The 27,849-nt window shown below is 36.1% G+C and overlaps 1 protein-coding gene across 5 annotated transcripts; it reads right to left on the reverse strand.

Moving 5' to 3' along the window:
• LOC138349468 (MOB kinase activator-like 1) lies at positions 1–27,579 on the reverse strand. 5 transcript variants are annotated; one of them, XM_069318251.1, is made up of 5 exons: positions 27,374–27,579; positions 8,033–8,199; positions 6,326–6,553; positions 5,186–5,349; positions 1–4,551 (listed from the first exon to the last, which is right to left on the reverse strand). In XM_069318251.1, exons 1-5 carry the CDS (start codon positions 27,385–27,387, stop codon positions 4,474–4,476), a joined length of 651 nt encoding a protein of 216 aa, XP_069174352.1. In that variant the 5' UTR covers positions 27,388–27,579; the 3' UTR covers positions 1–4,473. The 5 variants fall into 5 exon arrangements, with proteins under 5 accessions (XP_069174352.1, XP_069174350.1, XP_069174349.1 ...); XM_069318249.1 differs by lacking the exon at positions 27,374–27,579 and adding an exon at positions 27,298–27,371; XM_069318248.1 differs by lacking the exon at positions 27,374–27,579 and adding an exon at positions 16,394–16,657.
• Between the last annotated feature and the right edge of the window lie 270 nt (positions 27,580–27,849).

The raw sequence follows: 27,849 nt of genomic DNA on the forward strand, positions 1-27,849 counted from the left end.
TAAGATAAAAAATATGTATTACAACAGAATTACAAGACTGAAAATACCCACAATGTGCTTAAAGAGGCATTTTTCAGTTTAATGGATTTTACAGAAATACATGATTCATATAAAAATTGCAATCTGAACCCAATCAAATATTGTGCTTGTATAGGAACTGGTAGCTCAATTGCCATATATCAAACAATAAAACAATTATAAGCTGTAATATGTTAGTTTTAAGTCACTTGGCAAATTTAGGACTCTATACAGAGAGTGAATGAAATAATCAGCAATGTCTACAAATATCATCAGTTTATAGCATTATAATTATTTAATTAAACCTTTTGTTCCTGCAGACATTATTTTAGGTCGTGCTTCGTTCAAGGCTCCCACGCATAGTCATTAAGCATTACTAGCAGGTATTTTAATAAAATTTAAGTAATCTTTCAAAGTCAAGTGACAATGATATATTACTACCTAGCACACTTCTCACAGAGGCAATCATAAGATTTAGGGGTTATCTCCAAGACTAAATAAGATCAATTACAATTAGTCTTCCAAACTTGTGTACCTTATTTGGCTCAAGAAAAACAATTCAGAATGTTCCTGTAAACTTTTCTAGTTTGTAGTTCTATTTTGTTGATATAATATAAGGGGTCAATTCTATTTATATTGCAGACTCTTATCTCCTAATATATATGGTATATAAATAATGTATGTACAAAGAAAACAAATGAATGATCCTTTTGTTCAGGAATAAAAATACTGAAGTGCAATAGAGAAATCAATAACTCAAAAATATTTATACTGGACCAATGAAAATGAACACTAAACATCATGCTCAATAAATCATTATCGACTATAAATCAACTATCATTAAATAGTCGTCACCAGTGTCTTGTCAGCCCGTCTCACATACATGCTAAAAATCAGAGATTCAAAAACAACTCGGCCACATAGCTATATAAATACCTTTACATTACCAATGTAGATATTAAAGCCATTGTATATTATTTTATTACAATTTTTTTTTTACCTAGTAAATTATTTTAAAGAAAATAATTGTGAAAATGCTCACAATTATGCCATAAGAAAAGTGGGTGTATGCACACAACCTATCTTTACCCTGAATGCTTCCTTTTCTCCAACATTAATCACTAACATTAACGAAGGGATTACATCAAACAAGTACAATAAGATATCCAAGGTTAACTCCCGTTTCAAGATCCTCGGCATTTAACTTTTAAAAAGCTGAATTTAAGTGAATTTGCACAGTAGAGTCCTACAGTTTTTAATGAACAACATAGCAAGACGAGTAAGAGAACTAAAACTTCTCTGTAACACCATTAACAAGACTCTATAAACAAAATCAAATTAAAATTAATTTGTGGTTTGTACTTCCATTTCTTGATAAGTGTTGTTCTTTGATCTTATAACCATTGTTTTCATAAAACTCTTATTAAACAATTTATCCCTCATTATCTTATTATGTAGTAGTGTTTTTATATATAAAAAAGTTAAAAAAATAATGATATGCCAATATCTTATCCACTCATCACGGAAGATCTTAATAGGAATTACTGGCACTGAATTATAAGCACTCCATTCAACTGTACCCTAATTCAACAAAAACTTCTAATTATACCCTTCTTGCACTAAATTTTACATATGATATGACCATAACAATATTAATCTAATTTGAATATATGACCTAATTCATACAACAAAATCTTAGCAAGCACAAAATAAACTTTGCTTTCAGTGAGCTACAACCTTAAACAAATATCAGCCAAGAGCTTCTTTCTTGACTCAAAGCACCAAAGAATACTCATTCGCTATTCGTAATACCGTGCGTCGTACACATTCATGCTACATTACAGTATAGTTCATCTAGCATCCAAATAGTCTTATTAATCTCAATAAGGCTCATTCTGCTACTGTTATATTCACTTCTAAGAAAAAGTAAGCTGAATAATTGCATTAGCCTTCTTCACCATCTTCACCATCCATCTTCACATCCAATACTAAAGCGTTACCACCTAGACTACTCTGGCCCACTTGTAAGACATTCCAACAGGTCCTATAGCACTAGCAGTGGGCACTACTCAACTAGGGCCTCCTACCAGGGCACCTCAGCCAATGGGTGAGTGGATGCACAACACTGCTCTACCAGTCTTGCACATCAAATACGTTCTGGGCTACAACATAATAAACCTTCCTGGTGCTGTATAATCAACTCAATAAAACTTTCTGACCGCAAATAAATTGACATACTCACATTATATTTATACATAGTTTACCGAGGGTATTCTACAAGGGATATAGGACTTAGTACAGTAATTTAAACTTCCCAATTAACCAATAATTTGTGTTAAGATAAAAGTGGTGGGTGGGTGGGTGGGTGTGTGTGTGTGTGTGTGTGTGTGTGTGTGTGTGTGTGTGTGTGTGTGTGTGTGTGTGTGTGTGTGTGTGTGTGTGTGTGTGTGATAATATATATATATGTATATATATATATATATATATATATATATATATATATATATATATATATATATATATATATATATATATATATATATATAATATAATATAAAATCACTATCAGCATAAATTGATTAATGAAAATGAAAATATCTAACATACAACTCTAAAATGTATATATTCATATTTCCTGATATGTAAACATATGTGCCATAATTTCTATAGCCTGGGCATAACATTAATGAGAAATCTTCATACCCTCAAAGGAAAGGCAAAATAAAAAACAAAGCTATTAGATTATAATTAGACTTACCCTTCCCCCCCCCTCTCCCCAGACTCAAGGATTTGTACCCAGGTGTCATTGCTAAAACAAATTCCAACGCAGATTGATTCGTACAATATATCACCAGCAATGTATTACAAGCCTATTTACATATTCAAAATCTTCCATAATTAAAATATAATTGTTACTAATACAAGTCCCTTTATCAGGTGATTAAAATAAACACGTGAGAAAGAATTTATCAATAATTATCAATTATTTCTTCCCTGGTTTTATTCTTTTAGAACAGCAGACTTTTAAAGCACTTGTTAAGTGTACTGTAATTAAAGTACTAATGCCTCAAATGAACTCAAACATCAAAGTTCCTTACTGTAACTAACGAACCCTCTCAGATTAACTACAAAGCCAAACAATCTATACGTAATAATACCATATTAGTATGATAAGCAGAAATAAATCTGAAGATATATCAAATCTTCAATTAAAAATATACTATATAAACTAGTAACTACATGGTCTGGAAACATAACAGCCTCCTGCAAGCACAGAGGACAGAACAATTTAAGGATGAACACCAAATGAACACAATACAATCAGGTGAATGGGAGGAAGCATACCATAAAACAATAGTTTTTATGGAAAATATCAATGGGACTAAAAAGGCATGTGAGTCTGGTCTAATGTCCAGAAAAGTGCAAAAGCAAAACTTACTTTTCATACTTTTTTTTTTGAGGTTCAACAATGACCCTCTTTGCAAGCAGTGGCAGACAACATTATATTCAAGAACAAAATAAAAGTTGCTGAAATCTTTGCTGCATTTACCAAAATAATAATGTTCAATTCTTATTTTTCCCTCTGTAATCTGTCTCACAAACCAGTGTGGTCATTTTGGAATGTCCAGAACGTATACTGCTCCTTATGTAAAAGCAGCTAAGATCAAATGTATCAGCCTGGTTGATCAGTCCGGCAACCAGGAGGCCTGGTCGACGACCTGGCCGCGGGGACGCTAAGCCCCGGAAGCACCTCAAGGTAACCTCAAGGTAACCTCCCCTTACCCTCTAGTAATCACTGAGGACCATCCTAACTTGTACACAGTAACTGGTCCAAAATTATGGAAAGATCTGTTTACAGGCTTTCATGATAGCAATCATTCTACCCTTTCTCAAAGTAAATAACAAGACTTGCTATTCCAAACAATAACATTCTGGCCTTATTAAGTACAACAAGCAGACTTGAGAAACATGCACAAGCAAGGCTTCTCCGTATGCAGTAATGCCTCACTGGGCATGCATCTGCCATCATACAATGAATGTCAATTTACTTATAGCTACAATAAATTAGTAACTTTTCAACCCCTCACATGCAATGATTAGTTTCTCATCCCTCTGAGATGGGGAATTTCCTGCAAGTTGATTTAACTGCTCCCTGAAACCATGATGACATTTCTAAGAATTTGAAAAAATGTGTTTCAGTATTAATTTGAACTGACCTTTTGCTTGAAGAATTGGGTTATGCTCGTCAAATATACCAAATCAATGTTTAGTTTGGCCATAACACAGAACCACATACATGGCAAAATCCACGAGCCTCTTCCCTGAGAACATAATCAATACGTGAGAGCTTTCCCCTTGTCTGTGATAACCCAAACTAGGATGATGCACAGATCTTCCCCTTTTCTTCCCTATACCTAAACATTTATGGAAGATGAATACTGTTTACACTTGGAATCATCGATCTTTGGCCGAAAGTTTGTCAATCAGCTCCTGCAGAGGTGCAAGTTCTTTCCGCTCTATCAACTGGAATTCCTGAAAACAACAAATAATATTTTTAGGTCGGGCTACAGAATGCTGCACCAACACTGAACTTTTACCTTCTAGTCACACACTGAATTAATTTCATTTTAATTATAAAGTATAATGCAATAAGGTACAGTACATGAATTTCTCTATCGCTATACGAAGTCACTGGCATCGTATTAATAAAATATTTTAACTTTTGAATTTGTTTACTATCTCGGCTTGGCTACTCAGCAGGAGTCCAACTGAAGGGTAAATGGCTTTATATCCAGCAACCCCACACGGCTCATCCCTTAAGAAACACTCATACATTACTGTCCTTTGATAAAAAGAAGGGCTTCACAAACTATACCTGACTGCCTTCTGGGTTTTGCTGAAGCATGCACCACTCAAATTTAAGAACGGTGGTAATCCAAAGAAGGGAAGGGGTAGGCTTTGGTTTTTAAATATTAAATTATCCTTTTACCAGTGAAATGTTAATGTGTTCAAATTACACACACACCATAATTATATGTGCATATAGTCCAAGTAATGGCATAGTAGTTACAGTATATGATGAGTAATTCTCTTCTAATTTGTCCCTAAACTAAACAATTTCAGCACTCTAAATACTATACAGGAAATGCAATCAATATAACATTACCTGGACAAAAAATATGAAGTGCTTGAAGGAAGTATTGAGATGTGCCTCCTCACCCAACTGTACAACTTCTGAGAAGTGCTGGTGGTAGATATGCGCATACACCCGGAAAAGTCGTTTCAGTATTGTCTTTACGTTACTTTGAAAGTTCCTTGGAAAAGGTACACCTATAAATAAAAAAAGAAGTAAAAATAATTTGTATTTAAATTGCACTAAAAATCATTGATACAAATTAAGATTTGATTTAAATTTACATACCGGTAAGCTATTGTTCTGAGGAGATCCCCGAACACCCACCCACCCCTCGAGTCAAATGAAAAAGACAAGGAAAAATAAAAATATTGAGCTAGAAATTAGAACAAGGCAGTACAGAGGAGTACGGTATAGTAAAGGATATGTGGAGCTAAGCAGAGACAAAACATTTGCAGGATACTTCAAGTGCAACCCTCCTCATGGTTCATGCTTCATTCTTTACTTGTGGTGCATCACGATCACTACCCCAAAGCTGGCACCCTTCAATGCTGATCATGGTCACTCTTGGCAAGAATACCTTATCTTCAGAAGACCACTCTCAGATATCCCATTCTGATATAGCCCAAGTGAGAGCACCATGGATCCACAACAAACCTCTGCTATTTACTGAATTGTGACTGGGGTAAATCGGGATCTTAATCTTAAAAACTGCATTCACTCTCACATGTGAGAGTAAATGTAGGAGTTGGCCCAATGTGAGAGTAAATGTAGCAGCTGGCATAATGTGAGTAAATGTAAGAACTGGCCTAATGTGAGTGAATATGCAGGAGCTGGCCTAATGTGAGAGTAAATGTAGCAGCTGGCATAATGTGAGTAAATGTAAGAGCTGGCCTAATGTGAGTGAATATGCAGGAGCTGGCCTAATGTGAGAGTAACAATAGGAACTAACCTCGTCTAATGGCACAGTACGTTATGTTGAAAACTTTTAGTAATAAAATTCATTTATTTGAACCCATTGTAAGTTAAAGATACATATAACAGATAAAGAAGCTATACAACATTTGCTTCACCCTATGTCATTTGTAAGTGAAGAGACAGATACACAACTCTCTAACTACGTAAAAACACTTTGTCGAAGTGTTGTGTGTATTCCATTTGTAAAGAACGTACCAATCTTAGATGGAAAGAGTGCTTCATCATCCAGCTGATCCTGTACCCAAGTCATCAGATAATCAATATACTTAGGAGCAGAACACTTAATGGGCTTTTTGACAGTCTGGCCATCAGCCCAATGGTATTCATATTTAGGACCTGCAGACATCACAGGACACGACTCCTCTGTGCACATTTCTGTTATCGTTCCATAAAGCATGTTGATCTGGTTGAAAAAATCTACCGCTGAAATGAGGAAAAAACACAAATATAAAATGAGCCAGTAAATGCTACTTTCCTATTCTATACTGAAACAGCATAATTATTGAGAAAATAATTATTATTCTCCAGTTAATGAATTTATCATAAAGTAATATCACCAATACATGGCTGGATGCCAAGGCACCACAACTCGAGGAAGAAAACCTAAAGCACTTAAACGACTTGGATAACACGAAAACACTTATATTTTTTTTTTTTTTGAGATATATACAAGAGTTGTTACATTCTTGTACAGCCACTAGTACGCGTAGCGTTTCGGGCAGGTCCCTGGAATACGATCCCTGCCGCGAAGAATTGTTTTTACAACAAAGTACTCATTTTACCGTTGAGTTAAACAGAGGCTACAGTTAAGGATTTGCACCCAGTAAATCCTCCCCGGCCAGGATACGAACCCATGACAAAGCGCTCGCGGAACGCCAGGCGAGTGTCTTACCACTACACCACGGAGATTGTATATGGTAACAACTCTTCAAAAATACTACTAGACTTGTTAAAATATAGAAGGTACAGTACAGTATCTAAAAACAAACTATACAAAAATTACCTCAGTATAATATAAATTAGATCCCTTAACTAAACATTGTTTTTATGACTTCATCATAATCATAAAATGTTTTAGAAAAATATTATTATTGCCAAATGTAACATAATATTGATCTGTTTAGTTCTTTTTGTTTTCAGGCAAATATGTTATCCTTAAAGCATAGAATAAAAGCAAGGCTACACACCTAGAAGGATCATTATTGGTAGAAATAATATGTGATAGACCACCGGTGTCGTTAGAACCCAATCACACGTGCTAAACGAAATACTGTACAGTACAGTATTTCATTATCATTATAATAATAACGTTTTATGAATTTTTAAATTTTTACTATATAATAGAACAATAACTTTTGAATACTGCATTTACACTTATTAAATGCAACAACCACCAACTACAGTACTGTAACAGTAAAGTACTGTATACTAATATAAAATTAATCAAAGAATTACCTTGACCACTGTGCCTTCCTTCTCTTATCCAGCTCATCTCAGTGGTGTGGAATGGGTGCATGTCACATGAGCAGATTACCAGTTAAAAAGTTAAGTGATAATTCATGTATTTTCCTCTCCCTTTCCTTGACCTGCTTGTGCTTGCTACAACTTGGAAGGGGGAAGGGAACTATCTGGAGAAAGCTCCAAGCCATTATATAGCACTTGGAAGGGTTCAGAATAAGGATTTAGGATGGGACGGGTGAAAAGGAATGGTGGCCAACTACTTGGACGTTGGGGATTGAACACCGACCTGCATGAAGCGAAACCATCACTTCAGTGTTCAGCCCAAGTGGTTGGACTGGGAAGGGGGAATGGGGGAATACACAGGCGCTCTTCAATATGTTAGAGTGCTAATTCCCTAATCAACAAGATAATAGCAGATTTATTTGTATAAACAGTACTTACTGTTAACTGCCACCCACTCGTTGAGGTCCTCTCCCTCCGGCAGCATAACTGCCGAGCGAAGGTTCCCAGAGCCGAGTGTAGCAGCAGCATGTTTCATCAAGTCATACTGATGTGTGCCTTCAGGGATGTGCTTCTTGGGCTTGAATGTTTTGCTAGCTCGGCTTCCGCTAATAAACAGATACCCACACATTAGTTAATAATTAATTGATGAAAAATTCAGAATGAAATCTGAAATTTCCTTAATGAAAATGCCTGCACATGTTTATCATGCATTTAAGCGTACTTGAACCAAATTCGATACTGTGGATTATAGCTAGATTTTTAATAAATATACAATGCTTTATTATGTTTTGCAGTCCTGTAAGAAAAATAAATAAATAAATAAATAAATAATATATATACAGTATATATATATTTATAAAATATATATATATATATATATATATATATATATATATATATATATATATATATATATATATATATATATATATATATATATATATCTACTGTATATGTATTTCCAAATGACACCAGGCCAGGTACCGGGTAACCAACCACCACTCCCAAAACCCATACCCTAATACTGTACAGTATTCTATTCGGGACCTAGTTACTCAAAATCATGTCTCATAAATGCAAATAAATGTTAATTTTTATCTTGTCCTCTGTGATAAGGATATTTGAGTTAGAATTACAAAATACAGTATTTTGGTTACTGAGTCCCAAATAATTACTATGAATGTGCCGAGTTATCAGTACAGTAGAGATGCATGCTGATCAATGCGAATTTAATTACCTATAACTTTTCCACTTGCATAAAGGTATGACCTCAAGCACCCAATGAGTCTTTTAAGCACATTACAATGTCTAAGAGATAACAGAATGGTGACCCCTTATAATCTAGTCTGCGGTAATCTCTGCAAAACCCGTTATTGATAAAAAAGCATTACTCCTTCGCTCTTCCCATTCTCCCTAAAAATATGTTTTGAACTAGGTTACAATAAATAAGTACAGTACTATTTATGCCTTTCAGTAAGCTTTGCATTACTTCATTATCAATATACTGTCCTATATACTGATTACTTAACATTTTCTTATCTTATTATCTGAATACAACATGCCACATCGTTCTTCAAATCTAGGCAGCAGGCTTTCTCTAGCTGTAGCAGTACTCAAATACAAATAATATGCACTGAATTTTTTAACTAGCTCATAAAAACTGTAACCTGCTTAACTAAATGAATTTTGGAGTTCAGTCCCTGAGCCTATTTTGTGACTCTGTAGCTCTTTCCACTACCACACACAAGATGGGTATGGGGTGCATAATAAATGAACTAAACTGAACTCGGATACAAATACTGTAAATACTGGCACCTAACAGTGACCCCAAAACAAATTCTCCTTTTATTTTCTGTTATCAAGTTATAAATTAACTGAGAAATACTGTAATTTACAAAATCAAAAGTTGCCATATTTGGGACTTTGTTACTGAAGATTTGTTACTGTATGTGTAATAGTTTCAAAAATATTCCTTAATATCTAATTACAAATAACTTCTGGGAGCATATTTTATTTTTATTACACTTATCTAGTGTGTGGAATGTACCAGGTATAATTTTTTTTCATTAAATAATAAAGTACTGTATTTAGTAGTCTACTAAATTATATCTTAAGTTACAGTGCAATATTAATCTAAATCAAACTATAAAACCTTAACATGGGGAACACAGTATGCAGCCCCAGCATGGAGCCCGCACCTAGTCAAGCCCAAGACAAAGCTGGAAAAAGTTCAGAGGTATGCCATTAGGCTAGTCCCAGAACTAAGAGGCATGAGTTACGAGGAAAGGCTGCGGGAAATGCACCTCACGACACCGGATGATAGAAGAGTAAAGGGAGACATGATCACCACCTACAAAATTCTCTCAGGGGGAATTGACAGGGTAGATAAGGAATAAGGATAACTGTTTAACACCAGTGGTATGCAAACAAGGGGATACAGGTGGAAACTGAGTACAGTACTCAAATGAGCCACAGGGACTTTAGAAATTACTTTTTCAGTGTCAGAATGGTTAACAGGTGGAATGCATTAAGCAGTGATGTGGTGGAGGTTGACTCCATACACAGTTTCAAATGTAGATATGATAGAGCCCAGTAGGCTCAGGAATCTGTACACCAGTTGATTGACAGTTGAGAGGCGGGACCAAAGAGCAAGAGCTCAAACCCCACAAACACAAATAGGTGAGTACAAAAGAGAACTTATTAGGCATTACTGAACTGAAAAATAAAACTACAAAAATGTTTGGAAGTCTTCCTAAGGGAGAGAAAAGCATCTAGTGAAACCAAGCTATAAGAAATCCATGTGCAGTGCACAATAAAATCACAAGAATGTGATACTGTATATCTATGAAAAAATTGTAAAGCCATATGATGGGATCGAACCTGCATCCCTGAATCTCAGTATACCAAGATTCAAAACTTTGAGATCAATAACTCTGTGCTAAAACTGCTCTAGTGCTCCCATAGACGAGAGTCCAGCTCTCACATGACTGAGAACTTCAGCCGTCTGATATCATTCAATACTGGAATGCCAGGGACGATGGTCACTCTCACCCTGGCTGGAATCAGCCGAGCCCCCGGAAAACAGGACTCATGCCTGAGTGAGCAACACAGTAGCTTGATCAGATAGATGACTTTCATCTGTACTGAAAACTTTATTTTAAATCACTCTCGCACATAATATGTGCCCAAGATTAAACTGTAAATTATCTGTATTTTTATACAGTAATTAAAATCCTTCCCATAATGAATACAGCATACAAGAAAAAATGTATTGTAACATTGTAATTATTTACTCTAGCAGTAATGAACAAATTGTGTAGGCAATTCCAATTCACTATGACCAGCTTTTAAAACCTGTCTACAAAAGATATTAATAATAAGAATCATTAATAATAATAATAATAATAATAATAATAATAATTTCCCATAGTCCAACTTGTGCGATATTTTATTTTCTCACCAATATTTGCTGTGTACTGTATTGGCATATTATAGTTATTACTATACTGTATAGCATTATATGCGCCTTTACGACTTCATGACTTCAAAAATGTGCAAATTAACGTTTTATTTATGTTGGTATGAAAATAGCATCTAGGAAAAAAAAATCCTATACCGAATGATAAAAGAAGCACATAGATAGTCAAGACACAAACTCTGATAAAGTGTATTATTGTCATTCATTAATGACAAATATACACAAAATGTTTTTTAATAATTAGAATTTTGGTACAGTACTGTACTGTGAAACATTTGTCAATAGGATAGATGCAAACAAAAGAGCTATGTAATGGAAGTTTCTCCTATACAAGTTCAGCTGGAGTAATGTTTCGCTGATAAAAAGAACTCAGGATATATGTACAGTACACAGTAAGTACTGTTCCAAAGGAAATCTTTTATTTTTTTATTTTTTTTACCATTTTAAAATCAATAATACTGATGATGCTCAAATTCTTAAAAGCATTCAGCACTGTTTAAAAATGATAAGAAATGTTACAGTACCACAAATTTGTAATTTACTGACTTTAGATACTCTGCAATCCCTACCTGCAAATCTAACAATCCTCTGCACTAACAGAAGCTACTTTAAGAATCAGCTCAAGACTTTCTCCTCCACCAACAGCAGGTTGTTGCTATGTTCTGTATATGACATCCTCCTTTGAATACAGGATGATATGACACGATTCAAATCAGAAAGATGGAGAGAGAAAATGCAAGAAGCCATTCTCCATTATATCACCATCACTCACAACTGAAATCTTAAGAGTCAATGTAACAGAAAAAACAAAATTATGTAATAAGCAAATTGAAAAAACTTATTGTAACAAAATAGTACAACTACAGTAGTTTGTATATGCACAATTCAGTGACTTTACTCATTCAATGAACGCTAGTGATATTAAGAGAGCAGTTTCTTAATAATACAACCCTCAATACTGATCATACCCTGGTTTCCATTTAATTTACTATTAAAAATATTTAGATTCAAGGTGATATCAGGGTGCAAAAGATGGTCCGCATAGGTGATACAAACATACAATGCAGTTCCGCTTGCATCCTCTGAAGCTTGCAGTTGAGGGTGCTCAGAGTAAGCCTGATTTTTATTACCTTGGGTATAAGGGATACACCGATCTGATGTAGTTACTGTACAACTTCTTATTTTTATACTTGATGAATATTTACACATATCATGAAAAAGTTAAATCACTGTACAGGTATTATTTTTGATCTAAATGTTTGGAATAAAAACAGTACCTGTATTGCACTCTTGTGTAAGTCAATGAGTTAATGATCTACAGTACACTATATGAAGCACTATGTATAACTGACTAAACACCAAAAATTTAAAAGCTAGAAAATTTTAGTCAATTTTTAATTTTTCAAAATGCCTTATCGTTAGAATTAATGGCAAGGCAAATTGACAGTATATGCTAGTTAATATTATGATATTTCTGTTTTTACATTCCATGACATGCTGAAGAATATAATGGTACAGAATATGAACTAAATCTGTGCACTTTGGCACTAACCAGGTTGCTGCTAAGAGTGCCTCATATATAATACAGTATATATACTGTTTGTACTACATGGTGCTGCATAATGAAACAAAACCTTTTAACAAAAACAATAAGTAACTTTTAATACTATCAAATGATGATAAATTATCCCTTAAACCCAGGTCACATTGAGCATACAGCAGTCGAAACCAAACAACCCGTCAGCTTCCAGCTAGACATTATGAGAGGACTGGGATTAGTACTTACTCGTCAAAATCATAATCGCCATTAGACATGATTACAGCTCACCAACACTTAACCAATATTACCCAAAATTTAGAAGTAACACCAAGAAAATCAAAGTACCCTGTAAAGAAAATAATGAAAGTATAAGCTATTTTCTTTGATGCTCCCAATGAACCTAAATTAAGTCGAAATGGTGTTCTCTTGCTATATTCCATTGTGCTGAAACTATAAAACAGATTTTAATACTTGTTAACAGCAATAGAGCCAATCACATCCACGTCACTGCAAAATTCCAGAGACAAACTTTGGAATGGAAAATAAAATAAGTTTGCCAACTACAGTACAGATATTGTTTGTGTTTATAAGCGTAAAGTCAAAAATTTCAGTGCACTGTATTATTTTATTACGTTACATGTGTACTGATATGTATAAATTAGTATTCATAAGAATAATGAAAACAATGGAATTCACTAATAAACAGATGATGCAAGTAATAAAAATAATACAAAAATGTTGCCATTTATAATACAATAGTCCTGGACTGTATCCCAATTTTAGATGGAATATGTCTCTGGAAACATGTACAATTGAACCATGTAAAATAATGTTAAGAATTTTTACAATAAAAGGATGCAATCTTGTGAAATGAAATTTGTTTCACAAAATGATAAAAGTAATATAAAACAATACAAATTATTTAATATGTGCACACAACATGAACAATGCTTATTTAGAAGTCTTTTTAAAAATCAAATAAATAGTAAAAGAACAACTAACAAGCAAAGTAAAAGTTGATGAGAGCAAAACACAGGTGAAATAGCCACCATGACTCTTGCGTCGCTCACACATAATAACCCTCTGTCTATTTCACACATTTCTTCATATCTGCCTCCATGTACATCCACATGCATCCACATGGGCCTCAATGTGCCTTCATGTGACATGTGGCTCCGTGTGCCTCCACATGACATGTGGCTCCATGTGCCTCCACATGACATGTGGCTCCATGTGCCTCCACATGATATGTGGCTCCATGTGCCTCCACGTGATGTGGCTCCATGTGCCTCCACATGACATGTGGCTCCATGTGCCTCCACGTGATGTGGCTCCATGTGCCTCCACATGACATGTGGCTCCACGTGCCTCCACATGACATATGACTCCATGTGCCTCCACATGACATGAGCCTCCAAGTGCATCCACATATACCTCCATGTGCAACCACATGTAAACATCTTACTTGTATTTTTCTAATGACAAATATTAAGCAATCTCTACTTATAATAGACTGTTGGTACATCTGTTGCACGAAGGGTTCAATTTAGGAACGCAAAAGGACTCCTCTAAAATGATCATCTTTTCAACCAGGCGAACATTGTGACACCAGCGGTCAACATCTGGCAGAGTGACAAGGGTATTTGTGTGAATACATAGCAAACATTCTTGTTCATTATATACCCTATGCGCCACCCCACCCCACGCCCTCTCATCACTGCCTTCATGCATCTGTGGTCTATGAACTAAGAAGTTACTATGTGGGTAGAAATAGCCTAAGCTACTCTATCCCTTTGAGATGTATTTTTTACGAAGTTACCATGGAGGTAGAAATAGCCTAAGCTACTCTATCCCTTTGAGATGTATTTTTTACAAAGTTACCATGGAGGTAGAAATAGCCTAAGCTACTCTATCCCTTTGAGATGTATTTTTTACGAAGTTACCATGGAGGTAGAAATAGCCTAAGCTACTCTATCCCTTTGAGATGTATTTTTTACGAAGTTACCATGGAGGTAGAAATAGCCTAAGCTACTCTAGCTCTTTGAGATGTATTTTTTACGAAGTTACCATGGAGGTAGAAATAGCCTAAGCTACTCTAGCTCTTTGAGATGTATTTTTTTCTTGTCTCAATAAACATACTTGAACTTGAACGAAGTTAGCAAAGGTTTAGTCAATTAACTGTGCGATGTTTATTAGCGGACTTAAAAGAAACGGAACACAAATAAATTCTGAGATCTTTACCTTCAATAATAAATGCGCAAAACGTTTATAGGCCAAACCACATTGATTCTCAAACGCTATATAAACTACAATCTTCGAACTGTTTAATGCCACTCTTTATTACAACTAACAATTACGTGTAATTTAAACATGCCAATCATAACGCACTCAAAAACATATACAGTAAATAGAAAATAACAAAGCTTCTTAATCCCCATTCATTAAGCATACGTATAGAGCATAAATGCGACATATTCGCTAAAAATGATAATACAGTACCTATTGCTCTAATAGATGGAATATACAAGATATTGACTGTGTATCTGTGCCCCCCCCCCAACCCCTCTATTCACAAGAGTCCGCGTTGTGTAATATAAAATTTCCAAAGGGTCGCGAATGGCGCCAACAACCAAACCTAACTTTTCCTACACGTATTTTTATGTTTTTTTAATGCGCTAGGCCAGTATATATAGCATTTGGAAGGGTTACGAGGACAAGGAGCTGGGATATGAGGACGGGGAGCAGGAACGGTGCCCACCCACTTGAACCATCAGATCAAATGTGGATGGACTCAGCAAGACAAGAGGGTGTGGCAACACCCAAGCGGTCATGTGCATCCTCACTTCATTCCTTCCTTCTATATATCGACTTGTGTAAAGGAGGAAATGTATATGTTTATCTCTCAGAATGTTTGGTAATGTTTATTGTTTGTGATGTGTGTCTATGTATATATTAACACGATGTACTGAACGGGGTGAGAATAGCTTGAGCTACCTTATCCCTTTGTGTGTATTTTACCTCAACAAACTTATTTCAATTTCAATATCTATATGTCGACAACTTATCCAAAATTAGGCCTAAGGCAGGCTAGGTTTATGGTTAGGCTAATTTCATGTTTGTTTTTTATATATCCTTTAATTGGAATTTAATTCATTCACTCGGGGGTCAGGAAGCCAGAGTGTATTCACACACGTCTCCCCCCCCCCCCCAAAGGCCGAATTACTGACCCCGTTTAGGATGCAGCCCCACAACAAGCTGACTAACTCCTGGGTACCCTATACTCACTGCTAGGTGAACAGAGGCATTAGGTGAAAGGAAATGTGACCAACCATTTCTGTCCCACCCGGGATTCGAACCCGGAATTCCTGATTGTGCGTCGATAACGAATCCAACTGTACTACCGAGACCTTAATTTAACTAGTACAATGTGGATCCTTTTGTGGTACTAAAGTCCATGCGTTATACATTACATTCATAGTAACTATAGGTATTATAACTTTTGGAGGATGGGTTTAAATGCGAAATCAACAACAAAGTTTAATGGAAATGACATCCCAAACCTACGGTAATGCTTTCTGGTATTTGTCTGGAAATGTAGATGTTTATCTCTCAGAATGTTTGGTAATATGTTTATTGTTTGTGATGTGTGTCTATGTATGTATTAACACGATGTACTGAACGGGGTGAGAATAGCTTGAGCTGCCTCATCCCTTTGTGTGTATTTTACCTCAATAAACTTATTTCAATTTCAATTTCTGGTATTTCAAGTTAGGTTACGTACCTTTCAGAACCTATTGGTGTTATGGTAACTATGATTCTTTTACTTCCCCTTCGATTGAGTTTGTGCGTAATTCCCCACAAAAAGAACATTTCACCACACTGCGCCAGGAGCCCTGAGTAGCAGCACCTGTACACTCGACCACCAGCAAATTTCAACTAACATACTTGGCTCAACATGGTGGGCCAGGGAATCTAGCACTCGAAGGTATGCAAACTCTTTTGGGACTTTTTGTGCAGAAATCAACTATACTTGAAGTGATTTTACGCAGTAGCTTCATTTTGTAATCTCCTTTTATCCAACATTACACCTATCTGCATAGCATGAAGCATTAAAGAGTATCCATTTAAGCGAAAAAATGCCTTCGCAACTTGCAAATCAGTTAATAATTTATATAAAAAGGCAACGAATATAGGCCTTTTTATGAATATGTGAACAGTTTCTAAATAATAACCGTATCCTACCCATGATATCAAGATGTGATAAACCAATGTACCGATTCCCAGATAACATCATTTGGAACTAATATTAATGGTTAGTTTTCCTCAGTGTGAAAATATGTAAATTACCGACTTGCCCAATAAGTGCGAACGTCATATTAACACACATCCAACACGACACAAATATAAATTAATATATACATATGTAAGATTACAGTACTACAATGTGCTAAATACCATATACACAAGAGCCACTCCCTTGAAATGGCGAGACATTGCAGGCATGCGGTGGGCTAGCCAAGCAGCGCGTACACCACGTGTTGAAGCTCGTCCAACCAACTATGCAGCCACGTGCTTACTGAACACCTATTCTCTTACCATACAACTACCTTATTTCTCCAACACCTATTCTCTTACCTTACAACTACCTTATTTCTCCAACACCTATTCTCTTACCTTACAACTACCTTATTTCTCCAACACCTATTCTCTCACCTTACAACTACCTTATTTCTCCAACACATATTCTCTTACCTTACAACTAGTTTATTTCTCCAACACCTATTCTCTTACCTTACAACTACCTTATTTCTCCAACACCTATTCTCTTACCTTACAACTACCTTATTTCTCCAACACCTATTCTCTTACCTTACAACTACCTTATTTCTCCAACACATATTCTCTTACCTTACAACTAGTTTATTTCTCCAACACCTATTCTCTTACCTTACAACTACCTTATTTCTCCAACACCTATTCTCTTACCTTACAACTACCTTATTTCTCCAACACCTATTCTCTTACCTTACAACTACCTTATTTCTCCAACACCTATTCTCTTACCTTACAACTAGCTTATTTCTCCAATATAAACATTCATCCTTACGTGCTCATAAGTCAGAAGTTTAGGCGAGAGCAATATATTTCAGAAGGGTTTCATTAGACTAATCATGGAAATTTAGAACGTTACTTTCTCATTCATTATTTTGTAACTTGAGTTTTTCGCTCTATAGTGGGTTGGTTTAATAAATGAAGCGTAATTTGTTATATGAAATACTGTTGTCATCAATGTAACTCTAAAGAAACACTCACAGCAACAACAAAATTCTTTAACGTGTTTCATTCCTAATTTAATATTATTCCGCACCGAACATCAGAAATATTCCCACCGGACACCCTATCCAAGAGCAACATCAATTCCACATCATCAACGTTCAGTCCATGTGTACCCAACACCACTCTCGGATACTGTGCCCATTGGGTTGGGGGAAATATCAATATCTTATAAATCTGTAATTTCAAGGTCACATTCCCAAACCTTTCAAATACGTAACCATTTTTTTGTTAGTACTACTTTTGACTTTTTTATATGGATTTGCATACAATCTATGAGAGCAAGAGATATCAAGAATTATCTGGCCTTAACAGTATTATGAATGAGATAGACATTTAAGAGGGAGACAGCATGTCAAGACAAAAGTTTTACACGATCGTTACGTGTATAGTTCGTCGGCTTGTTCAATTTTAGTTTATTTACAGTTTATTTCAGTTCATTTATTCACCTCGGCATTTCTATCCCGTGAGCGGCATTGGAAAGTGTAACAAACATAATAGGCTGCAAAATGTTTATAAATTTAATATAATTTCCATTAAAATTTATGCTGAAGCCTCCTGTAGACACTTCATACCCCTCAGCATGCACTGAGCCCCTCGGTAACACTTCATACCTCTCGGTCTTATCATTGATATTTTTACCCTCATTGAAGTCCTCAGTGCCCAACTCATTTTGCACGCAAGACTGTCAAATACTGACACGTACGTCTTCAAATATGAATTAATCTATCTATAAATAGCAATATTTGTCTGTTCGAGGTTAGGGGCCAGGCACTTGTGGCTAGCCTCACCCAACTTTGCAGGGTGAATGGTCTGGAATACGGCCAGACATAGGCTGATCGAAGTCAGTCCTATTGGTCCTATTAAGAGATTAAAAGTGGGGAGGTCGGTGTCAATAATGACCCCTCACCCACATAATTGGTGGAAAATCCAAGTCTACTGCTTATTTATTTTGTTAAATATCAGACTATCTTCCCTAAGATTCATCAACCATTATTTTCAATGTGATTAAATGTTAGTTTGTCTTAATGTAGTTTATTTATTGAACACGGCTGTGTATACTGAAGACAGTTACAGTTTTGAAGGGTATGGAAGGTGGCGAAGGGTGAAAAAGGTTGAGAAAGGGAATGGTGATGAAGGGTTGGGATGGTTATAACGGTAGGGAAGATGGGGAAGGGTAGTTGGTGATAGGTAGGGAGTGTCATGAAGAATATGGAAGATGATGAAGGAAAGAGAAAATGGTTGTAGACAAGGTACCTCCTACGGGTGCATGCGGTTGTGAAAATGGTTGTGATGAAGAATGTGTGTTTTTAAGGTTACACTTGGTACAAGGATGTTTAGTTATGATGGTTTCAGTGAAGATAGTGTGTGGGGGATATGATTACACTAATGAAGATAGTAAGAAGTGAAGATGGATACAGTGATGAAGATAGTTAGTAGTGAAGATGGATACAGAGGAAGATAGGATTTCATAATGTGGCATCACCTAAGCAATGCTGGGCAATCCCTCTAGTATTATTATATACTACACATAGTTTTATATACAGTAGCTAGGCCAGGATTATGGGTTTTGGTCCTTTTGGTCAATATTGATACTTCACCAATCCTTAAAATTGTTTGTCCTAGCTATGACCTCATACATGCACTTATCAATTTTAACATAATACAATACTGTGCAACCAAACATTTTATTTAATCAAATATACGTTAATCATTCCAGAACGATGTCGACTCTCATACTTGAACGGTTGAGGGTCACAGGGCTAACAACACTGCAAACCAGACATGACAGGCCTGATCTCATTGAAACTTCTAAAGTATTGAGCAATTTGGAGGATACTGACCTGGACAGCTTCTTCAAAAGGTTAGATGTAACACAAACAAGGAGCAATGGTTTCAAGCTCAACAAGCCAATATGTAGGACAGAAAACAGATGCTTTTTCACCTATAGGGCTATAAACCCATTGAACTGATTAATCACCGAAGCCGTAAATGCCAAAGCACTTGAATTTTAAAATCCAGCTCAACAAAATCATAGGATAAATGGGAGGGCCTTTGACAAACTGTCAGCTTTCTGTCCTCATCAAGGCCACTTGTGAAGTTCTGGCCATCATGTAAATTCAGGTAAATTATTAATGTATAATGTACAGTACCTGTACTACAATTCTGTGTATAGTCAGGCCTACAATAGGTTAGGTTAGTTGTATTTACTGTACATGGGTGAAGCATTTAGTGAGATGTGACTCAAACACAGGAAGAGAGAAAAGCACTGTTAAAAAAAACAGTGCTGAATGTAATAAAACGCCATTTTCTGGGTGAACCCCGGAAGCCAGAACCTGGCCCCCTCAGAGAGCCGCAGGAAGCAATGGCCTATGAGCACATTACATTTAAAGAACTGTATGTCATAATTGCCATCAACTGGGTAAGGACCCAGAAAGGTAGGCATATCAAAATGGACCACTGTCTGGTTAACATGTGCAATCTACACCCCAAAAGATCAAAATAACTCCCCCCCCCCCCAGAAGGAAACCAAACAAGCAACCCTTCATGCGACTAGCATGAAGGGTTGCTAGTCGCACTAGCATGAGACTGCTGCCTCCGAGGTTACTTCTTTGGGGCTCCCGAGGAGCCTGTGACTGATGACCCAAAACAAATATAGCACATATCAGTTCTGATTGCTTCAGGGTGCTGACAGGGGTCCAAGGTTTGAATATGATCAGCTACCAGTCCAAATGTAAGGAGTTTTTCATTCACTAACACATAGAGCAGTAGGATTAATGAGTATCTGCCTAATGTTCATGAGGATGAGCTGATATAAATCATTTAGGTGTGAAGCTTTGTAAGGTTTCAATTGGCCACCTTGTACCTCATACTTCAATTTTCATTGATGTAATTCAAATCTCTCATTTGTAACTGCAGTCCATTCTCATAAAAATGGACATATGCTATCCAGCCCCAATAGTCCCCCCCCCCAATCCTATTGCAAATACAAATATTTACCAACAGACCCAAAACTCTTTACCAACCCTATCCTAGGCATATCTAGACACAAAATTATAGAACAGTATACTGCACATATGATTTTCTCTCTCTCTCTCAAAAAAAAGTTTTTTGTTACACACAAAATACTGTACATTAAAATACGTTAAAATAGACAAATGTCTTTGGGAATAGCCACAGCTTAGACGACCATTGTTTGAGAATGGGAAGCTCACTGTAACCTTCACTTCTTTTTTTTTTGAGATATATACAAGAGTTGTTACATTCTTGTACAGCCACTAGTACGCGTAGCGTTTCGGGCAGGTCCCTGGAATACGATCCCCGCCGCGAAGAATCGTTTTTTCATCCAAGTACACATTTTACTGTTGCGTTAAACAGAGGCTACAGTTAAGGAATTGCGCCCAGTAAATCCTCCCCGGCCAGGATACGAACCCATGACATAGCGCTCGCGGAACGCCAGGCGAGTGTCTTACCACTACACCACGGAGACTGTTCTAGTCCAGTTTTCTTTGCCTGATCTATATTCCATTTCTTAACGGGGCACTTACAACATAATTAAGAATAGAAGTATTCAATTGTACAGTAAATCTCATGTATGGTCTTTTACATTGAAATATATTCTTTGATGATTATCAGCTTTACTGTGATACTTTTCTTAAAACCATTATTGCTGGAATATATTAGTCATTCAAATCGTCAACTACTGTAATATACTAGGCATTGCCCAATTCCCTATTACTTTAATATACTGGCTATTACCCAATCTATTATTGTAATATATTGGGTATTACCCAGTCATCTATTACTGTAATATACTGGGCATTAGTCAATCCTTTATTACTGAAATATATTAAGCATTACCCAATCCTCTAGTACTGTATTATATTGGATACTACACATCAGTCCTCATTTGTCATGAAACATTGTTAGCAAAAAACATAATACTGTATACTGTACTGTAATTTGCCCTAATACAGAGTAGGCTGTTATGCTCATCTGGGTTCATAGAGACTGGAAGGAACTTGTAAGGCAGAAGTGTATATGGACAAAAAATAGCAAAATACAATAAGTAATTAGGGTTTGAAGATCCCCTACCAATACAAGACCGACAGAGCCCCCTCACCACCCTTGCTTACAAAACATTTTTAAAACTCTGAAATGCTGTCCATGCTTTTGGGCAGAGTTGTAAAGGATGGTTATTCCATTTTTGGAATAAAGTAGTGTTATGAGCCAACTGCTCTGCAAGACATCTAATATAAAGGACTGGCTAGATTGCTATGCACATGCCCTAGATTTTTCACTTTTTAACAGACAAGCAGATTATTCAGGTTGCTATGAGCAACATGCAAGAGTTGGTGGTGGTGTCAAAAAATAAAATAAAACAGAGCTGTGTTTTATTTTCATCGTGGATGGAGATCTGCATACCATAAACCTAAGACTTTTTAAATAATTGTTATGGCACTGATGATCTGCTAATCTGGCACTGAAGACTGCTAATCTGTATTTGCAGTTAAGGTATATGAAAGGGGTTTTCATTAGAAAAAAATCAGGATGGATAGGCAACAAACCAGTATGGATAGTTTTGTGTTGTGGTTTTCAAGTACAGGGTCCACAAATCAGGACAAGAGAGGGGGTGGTAGAAGCTATTATGCCCTCAACAGCCAGATCCAGTCAGGACTGAGGGGCATAACCTAGTCCAGGAGGCATCTCGGAGTCAGGGGGCTGTTCCCAGTCCAACATGCCCTTTTACTGAACAAACTACATTTTTTTACTTCATCAACTCTTTAACATAAAAATTAGTTGTTTAGGGAAATTAAAATCACTGCAATTGTTACGCTTCATGACCCTCATAATTATTAGCTCCAGTATATTAGCTGGGTTGCCAAGGTTCTGGAACTTCTGTTTATGAAAAACTGCTGCATTTTTTATGATGTGGTAATTATTAAGAGAACAGGCTACCCAACCAGGAATCAGGGGGAACAGCTCCCATTCAAGAGTTAGGGGGTATTATTGTTTCATAAATACTGTAATAGGAAAATATTACATATAAGGATTGATAATATTAGAGAATATACAAGTACAGTATTAGATTTACAATGTACAGTACAATATTTCCCGAGTACCAATGAAGAAATATTATAAAAGGGTCAATATAAATACACTGTTGCCAAATGCAGCCTGTGTTGCCAAAATCTACTTTACTACAGCAAAGACAAAATTACTTTTTTCTATCATAGAATATTCCATAACTTCTAAACAAATTATTTGAAATATTGTAGGTGCTAGGTGTGAGTGTTGGTTCTAATCTAACGCATGAGATGACATTTTCCTGTCATTTACAACAGCAGTTTTGAGCTCCAAACTCCTATTCTGATTTCCAAAAGATCTGCTCAACACCGGTCCCAAATGATCCAAGTGGCTGGAAACTATTCCTTCACTCCATCCTCATATGTCAGATCTTAAGTCTGCCCTCATCCCTTCCAAGCGGTCCGTCTAATTACCACAAGCTTCAGAAAGCTTCAGAAAGCTTCAGAAAGCTTATGTTAGTAATGAATAAATATGATATATTTACTCATTATAATGTTGGTACTGAATGTACAACACGAGAAAACATAATTTTAATCTGAATAAGTAAAATTTTTATTAAGAAATTAGACGAAAATAAAGAGCTGGTGACGCCAAATAAAGTCGACGATCCAAGCGTCGGTTAGGTTAGGTTAGGTTAGGTTTAGTTAGGTTTGGTTTGGTTAAGTTAGGTTAGGTTAGGTTAGGTCAGCCTAACCTAACATATCATATTTATTCATTACTAACGTATTGCCAGGAAGCTTTTTGAAGCTTTCAGAAGCTTGTGTAGCTTGTGGTAATTAGACGGACCCCTTCCAAGAGCTATACAGTCATACTGGCTTAGTATTTTTGCCTGATACCTTACCTTACCTGGACTCCAGTGTCTTTTCACACTCATAAACCAAATTTTGATAGGTGACCAAATATTGCACTTATTGCAGCAAAATGGCTAAATAAAGTTCAAATTAAACTTACTTTGATAATATCATACATATTATATTAATAATGTTAGTGCAATGTAAAAATGTCTCACTTTCCTTATTAATATTACACAGATTAGTAACTTAAATGGTTAAGCCTTATATGTATGGTGGTTATGGCCTAGTCAACCAGATATGATCATGAAAGAACACACCAACCGATACTCTTCGTGGGTGAGGCTAGCGCCATCCTATCATCATCAACCATCTCAAGGTGGTTGGCGAAGGTAAACCTTCGGCAACCGGTAAATACAGTAATATATGTTAGGTAAATGTTTTATAGGTTCACACAGCTTTAATTTTTTTATTTACATAATTTTACTTGGATTTGGAAGGATTTGAGCAATTTGTGAGACCAAACACTTATATTACAAAATACATGAAATTAAAAGATAATTAATTTTACCTGCTAGAATGATTATTCATATCCATGCCTGGCTCCTGTATTACCCACATTCACAAATGCATTTCATAAAAAAATTAACCAATAACCAGGCCCAGCATATACCATATTATCCCACACAATTTGTCACAATTGGCTAAGGTATTTCAGCCAATGAAAAATTTACCTTCACAAAATATTTAACTGAATTTAACTGAGGGCCACTAACATGACGACAAGGACAGGAAGCTGGCGGCTTGCCAAAGGTCCCACCCCAATATACAAAGACATGAGTAGCTTAAGGCAATTGGTAAAATGGGTTATTAATTGCAGACAAGGAGTCACAATAACGTGGCAGAAATATGTTAACCAAACCACACACTAGAAAGTGAAGGGACGATGACGTTTCGGTCCGTCCTGGACCATTCACAATCGACTTGAGAATGGTCCAGGACAGACCGAAACGTCGTCGTCCCTTCACTTTCTAGTTTGTGGTTTGGTTAACATATGGGTAATTAATTATTGTGCGCTGCATGACTGGCTAGTGACAGAATAGGTGGAGCCTAAATCTGACTAAAAATACAGGTGGATCCCTCAGTATGTAGTACCCAATAGCTTCTCAAACTAGGGAACATCTATGCATGGTGACTGTTTTAGACAACTGTTAAGTGATGAATACAACTCTAAAATCAAGATAAATATGGTTAGTAAACAAATTAATAGCCTGTGGATAGTTATATGTTAAAAATGGTTAAATTTCAGCTAAGGCATCTGTTTAAAATTACTTTTGCTAGGAAACAAATGTTAATCCTGTTTTGAAACTCTTCCCCTATGCAGTTTATGAAAGGTTAAATTACAGTACAGTACTGTACTGTGGTTTGTATAGTTTCAAGACAAAAAACATACTGTTCTACAAATTATCCAAATCCACATAGTATTACTTCAACTAAAACTACACTGAAATATGATTTGCTAATATGTCGATAATATTATATTAGGGACTGCAGGCTAATTTCCTGCCAAGTCTACCATCTCCCGTGATAATGCCACCAGTAACACAGCTCTCTGCGATCTATACCCAAATAGCTTTTGTTTAGGGCTTTAGGTGCAGCACAGTACAGAAATTCTACTTGGATTTGGGTAATTTATGTGACCTACCCAAACAACATTCTTTTCTTCAGTTTTTTTCAGGACGTACACACATCGGTCAGTTTCATCGCTGACACTTGATTGAGATGCTTTAAACCACTTGACTGGATATTTGTGAATGAGTTGGATTTTCATGCAAAGATAACAAAAATAATGTTGCTACACACACCTTGAAGTGTGGACTGTATTGCAGAAGGTGCAAAACTTCCTCAGAAGCCGCTGAAGCATCATTTTAATAGTATTGTAATAGTATCCTTACCTAACTGAAGAACTATGAATATGTTGGATACAGGTCACTTAAAATATAAGAACTTCAAATGCATGTTAAAATCTACCTATTTTACCTAGCTCAGTTTACCTTATATTGTTTTGTTGTGGACTTTAGACTTATAATGAAGTTCCACCAAGGTCAAATTCCTGACCTTCCTCAGGATTCAACCCCACAATAATAATTTACTGTTCTGTAAATGTACCCAGGTACTGTACTTATTTACTGCTAGGTGAAGAGAGGCATTAGGTAAAAGGAAATGTGCGCAACCATTTCTGTCCCGCCCAGAAATCAAACCCAGGAACCCCGATTGTGAGTGGAGAATGAAGCCAACTGTACTACGAGACCCTATAAGCCAAATTATGTACATGTTCTAAAAATGATAAAATACTGTACTGTATGTAATTAACAAATGAAAGTTAACGTATGTACACAATACCTATACATGATTTGACCATACCCTAAAGGTACTATGGTATCTTGATACTGGATTATTCAAAATATCACTTTGCTGTTCATAAAACTAGGTGCAAAAAAATTATGGTGTATTTAAATAGCGTATCACCTCATGTTCCTATAACTAACATATCCACAATTACTTTTGAAAATGCTTTCTATTTTCATTAATATACTGTATCTTATTTTCATTTAATGTCTTGTTTGCACAGGTTATTTTATGGAGTTTTTTCTTTACCTTAAATTGTACTAATTTTACTCAAATCTGTAATTTCTTCCCAATTTGATGGGATGTAGTTATTCAACCAATGATAATTTTAAACACTGTTCAGCTAATAAATCCTACATCTAAAATGCATGATTTACTAGTGTTGTGCACACCCACACTCGCTACACACACACTTAACGTTACTCTGTCACTGGCCAAGTTTGGCTGGCTTAGTGTATACAGCCTATTATTGTCTGTATTATTTATTTATTTATTTATATATATACAAGAAGGTACATTGGGATTGGGGATACCTAGGATAGTAATTGCAATCTTGTGAAGTCACTAGTAAGCACAGCGTTTTGGGCAGTATATATTGTATTATTCAGGCAGTATTATACTGTATATTGTATTATTGTCTGGGAACTTGTCTGAGGCCTGTAGCAGATATTGTTCTACATGACTCTGTTATGATCCTAACTCGCGGTAACTTGGCAAGCCAAGAGAGCAACATTTGCTCCAAGATTAGGTTCACCTTGCGGGTACATTACCAATCTTGGCTGAAGCAGTGATCACTTGGGCTCCTCAACCCCAACAACATTAAGGTTCAACACCATAATACCAGTGAACAAAGGCCACTATACACCTCATCTTCTGTGTCTGCGATTTGAACAAACTTCTTGAAAACGTGAAAATTTCATCATTAGTTATTCATCCCATAATAAAACTTAGGTTTCCCATTACCTTATTACATTATTTCCTCAAGATACTTCGCAAGATATTAATTTCACTATATAAAACACTTATCTTGCACATTCCTTCCATATTAAGATATAATGTTTACCTAAATATAGGAAACTTCCTTCCACCCAACATTCCCAGAATCAGCTGATCGACCATAACAAACCCTAGGTACTCACAAAAGGAAGCTCATGGTGATAAATCCCAGTTTCTATGATCAACTTCTTTTTCTTGAAATAATTCCAAAATATCTGTTAGCAATTCCCTGCGGGTAAATCCCAGCAAAGAGTAACGATGAGAACAGAATTCAGGGATTAATTCAGAGCGCCATCGTCCAGGATTCAATATGGCTGCCGGCGCCGAGGCTTGTGGGGCGGCGGAGCGATAACGCCCAGCGGCGATTTCGTCACTACGGGTGCGCGCGCCTCCGCAGGCGCTCTCGTGCGATATTACGCAATTCTTGCTAACCAATTACTATGGTTATTTGGCTCTACAAATTTCACTTAAAACTGTTTTAAGTTTTTAAAGCGGTTTATTTCACCGTACTGTCCTAAATTCATTTTCCATCATATTAATTAAAAAGGTGCAGCTTATAAGTTCTCAAAAGCATACAGCAATTTTATCAAATTCAGCATTAAAAAAAATTTTTAGGGTT

Source organism: Procambarus clarkii, chromosome 90, assembly GCF_040958095.1.
Source record: "Procambarus clarkii isolate CNS0578487 chromosome 90, FALCON_Pclarkii_2.0, whole genome shotgun sequence".
NCBI classification, from domain to species: domain Eukaryota; kingdom Metazoa; phylum Arthropoda; class Malacostraca; order Decapoda; family Cambaridae; genus Procambarus; species Procambarus clarkii.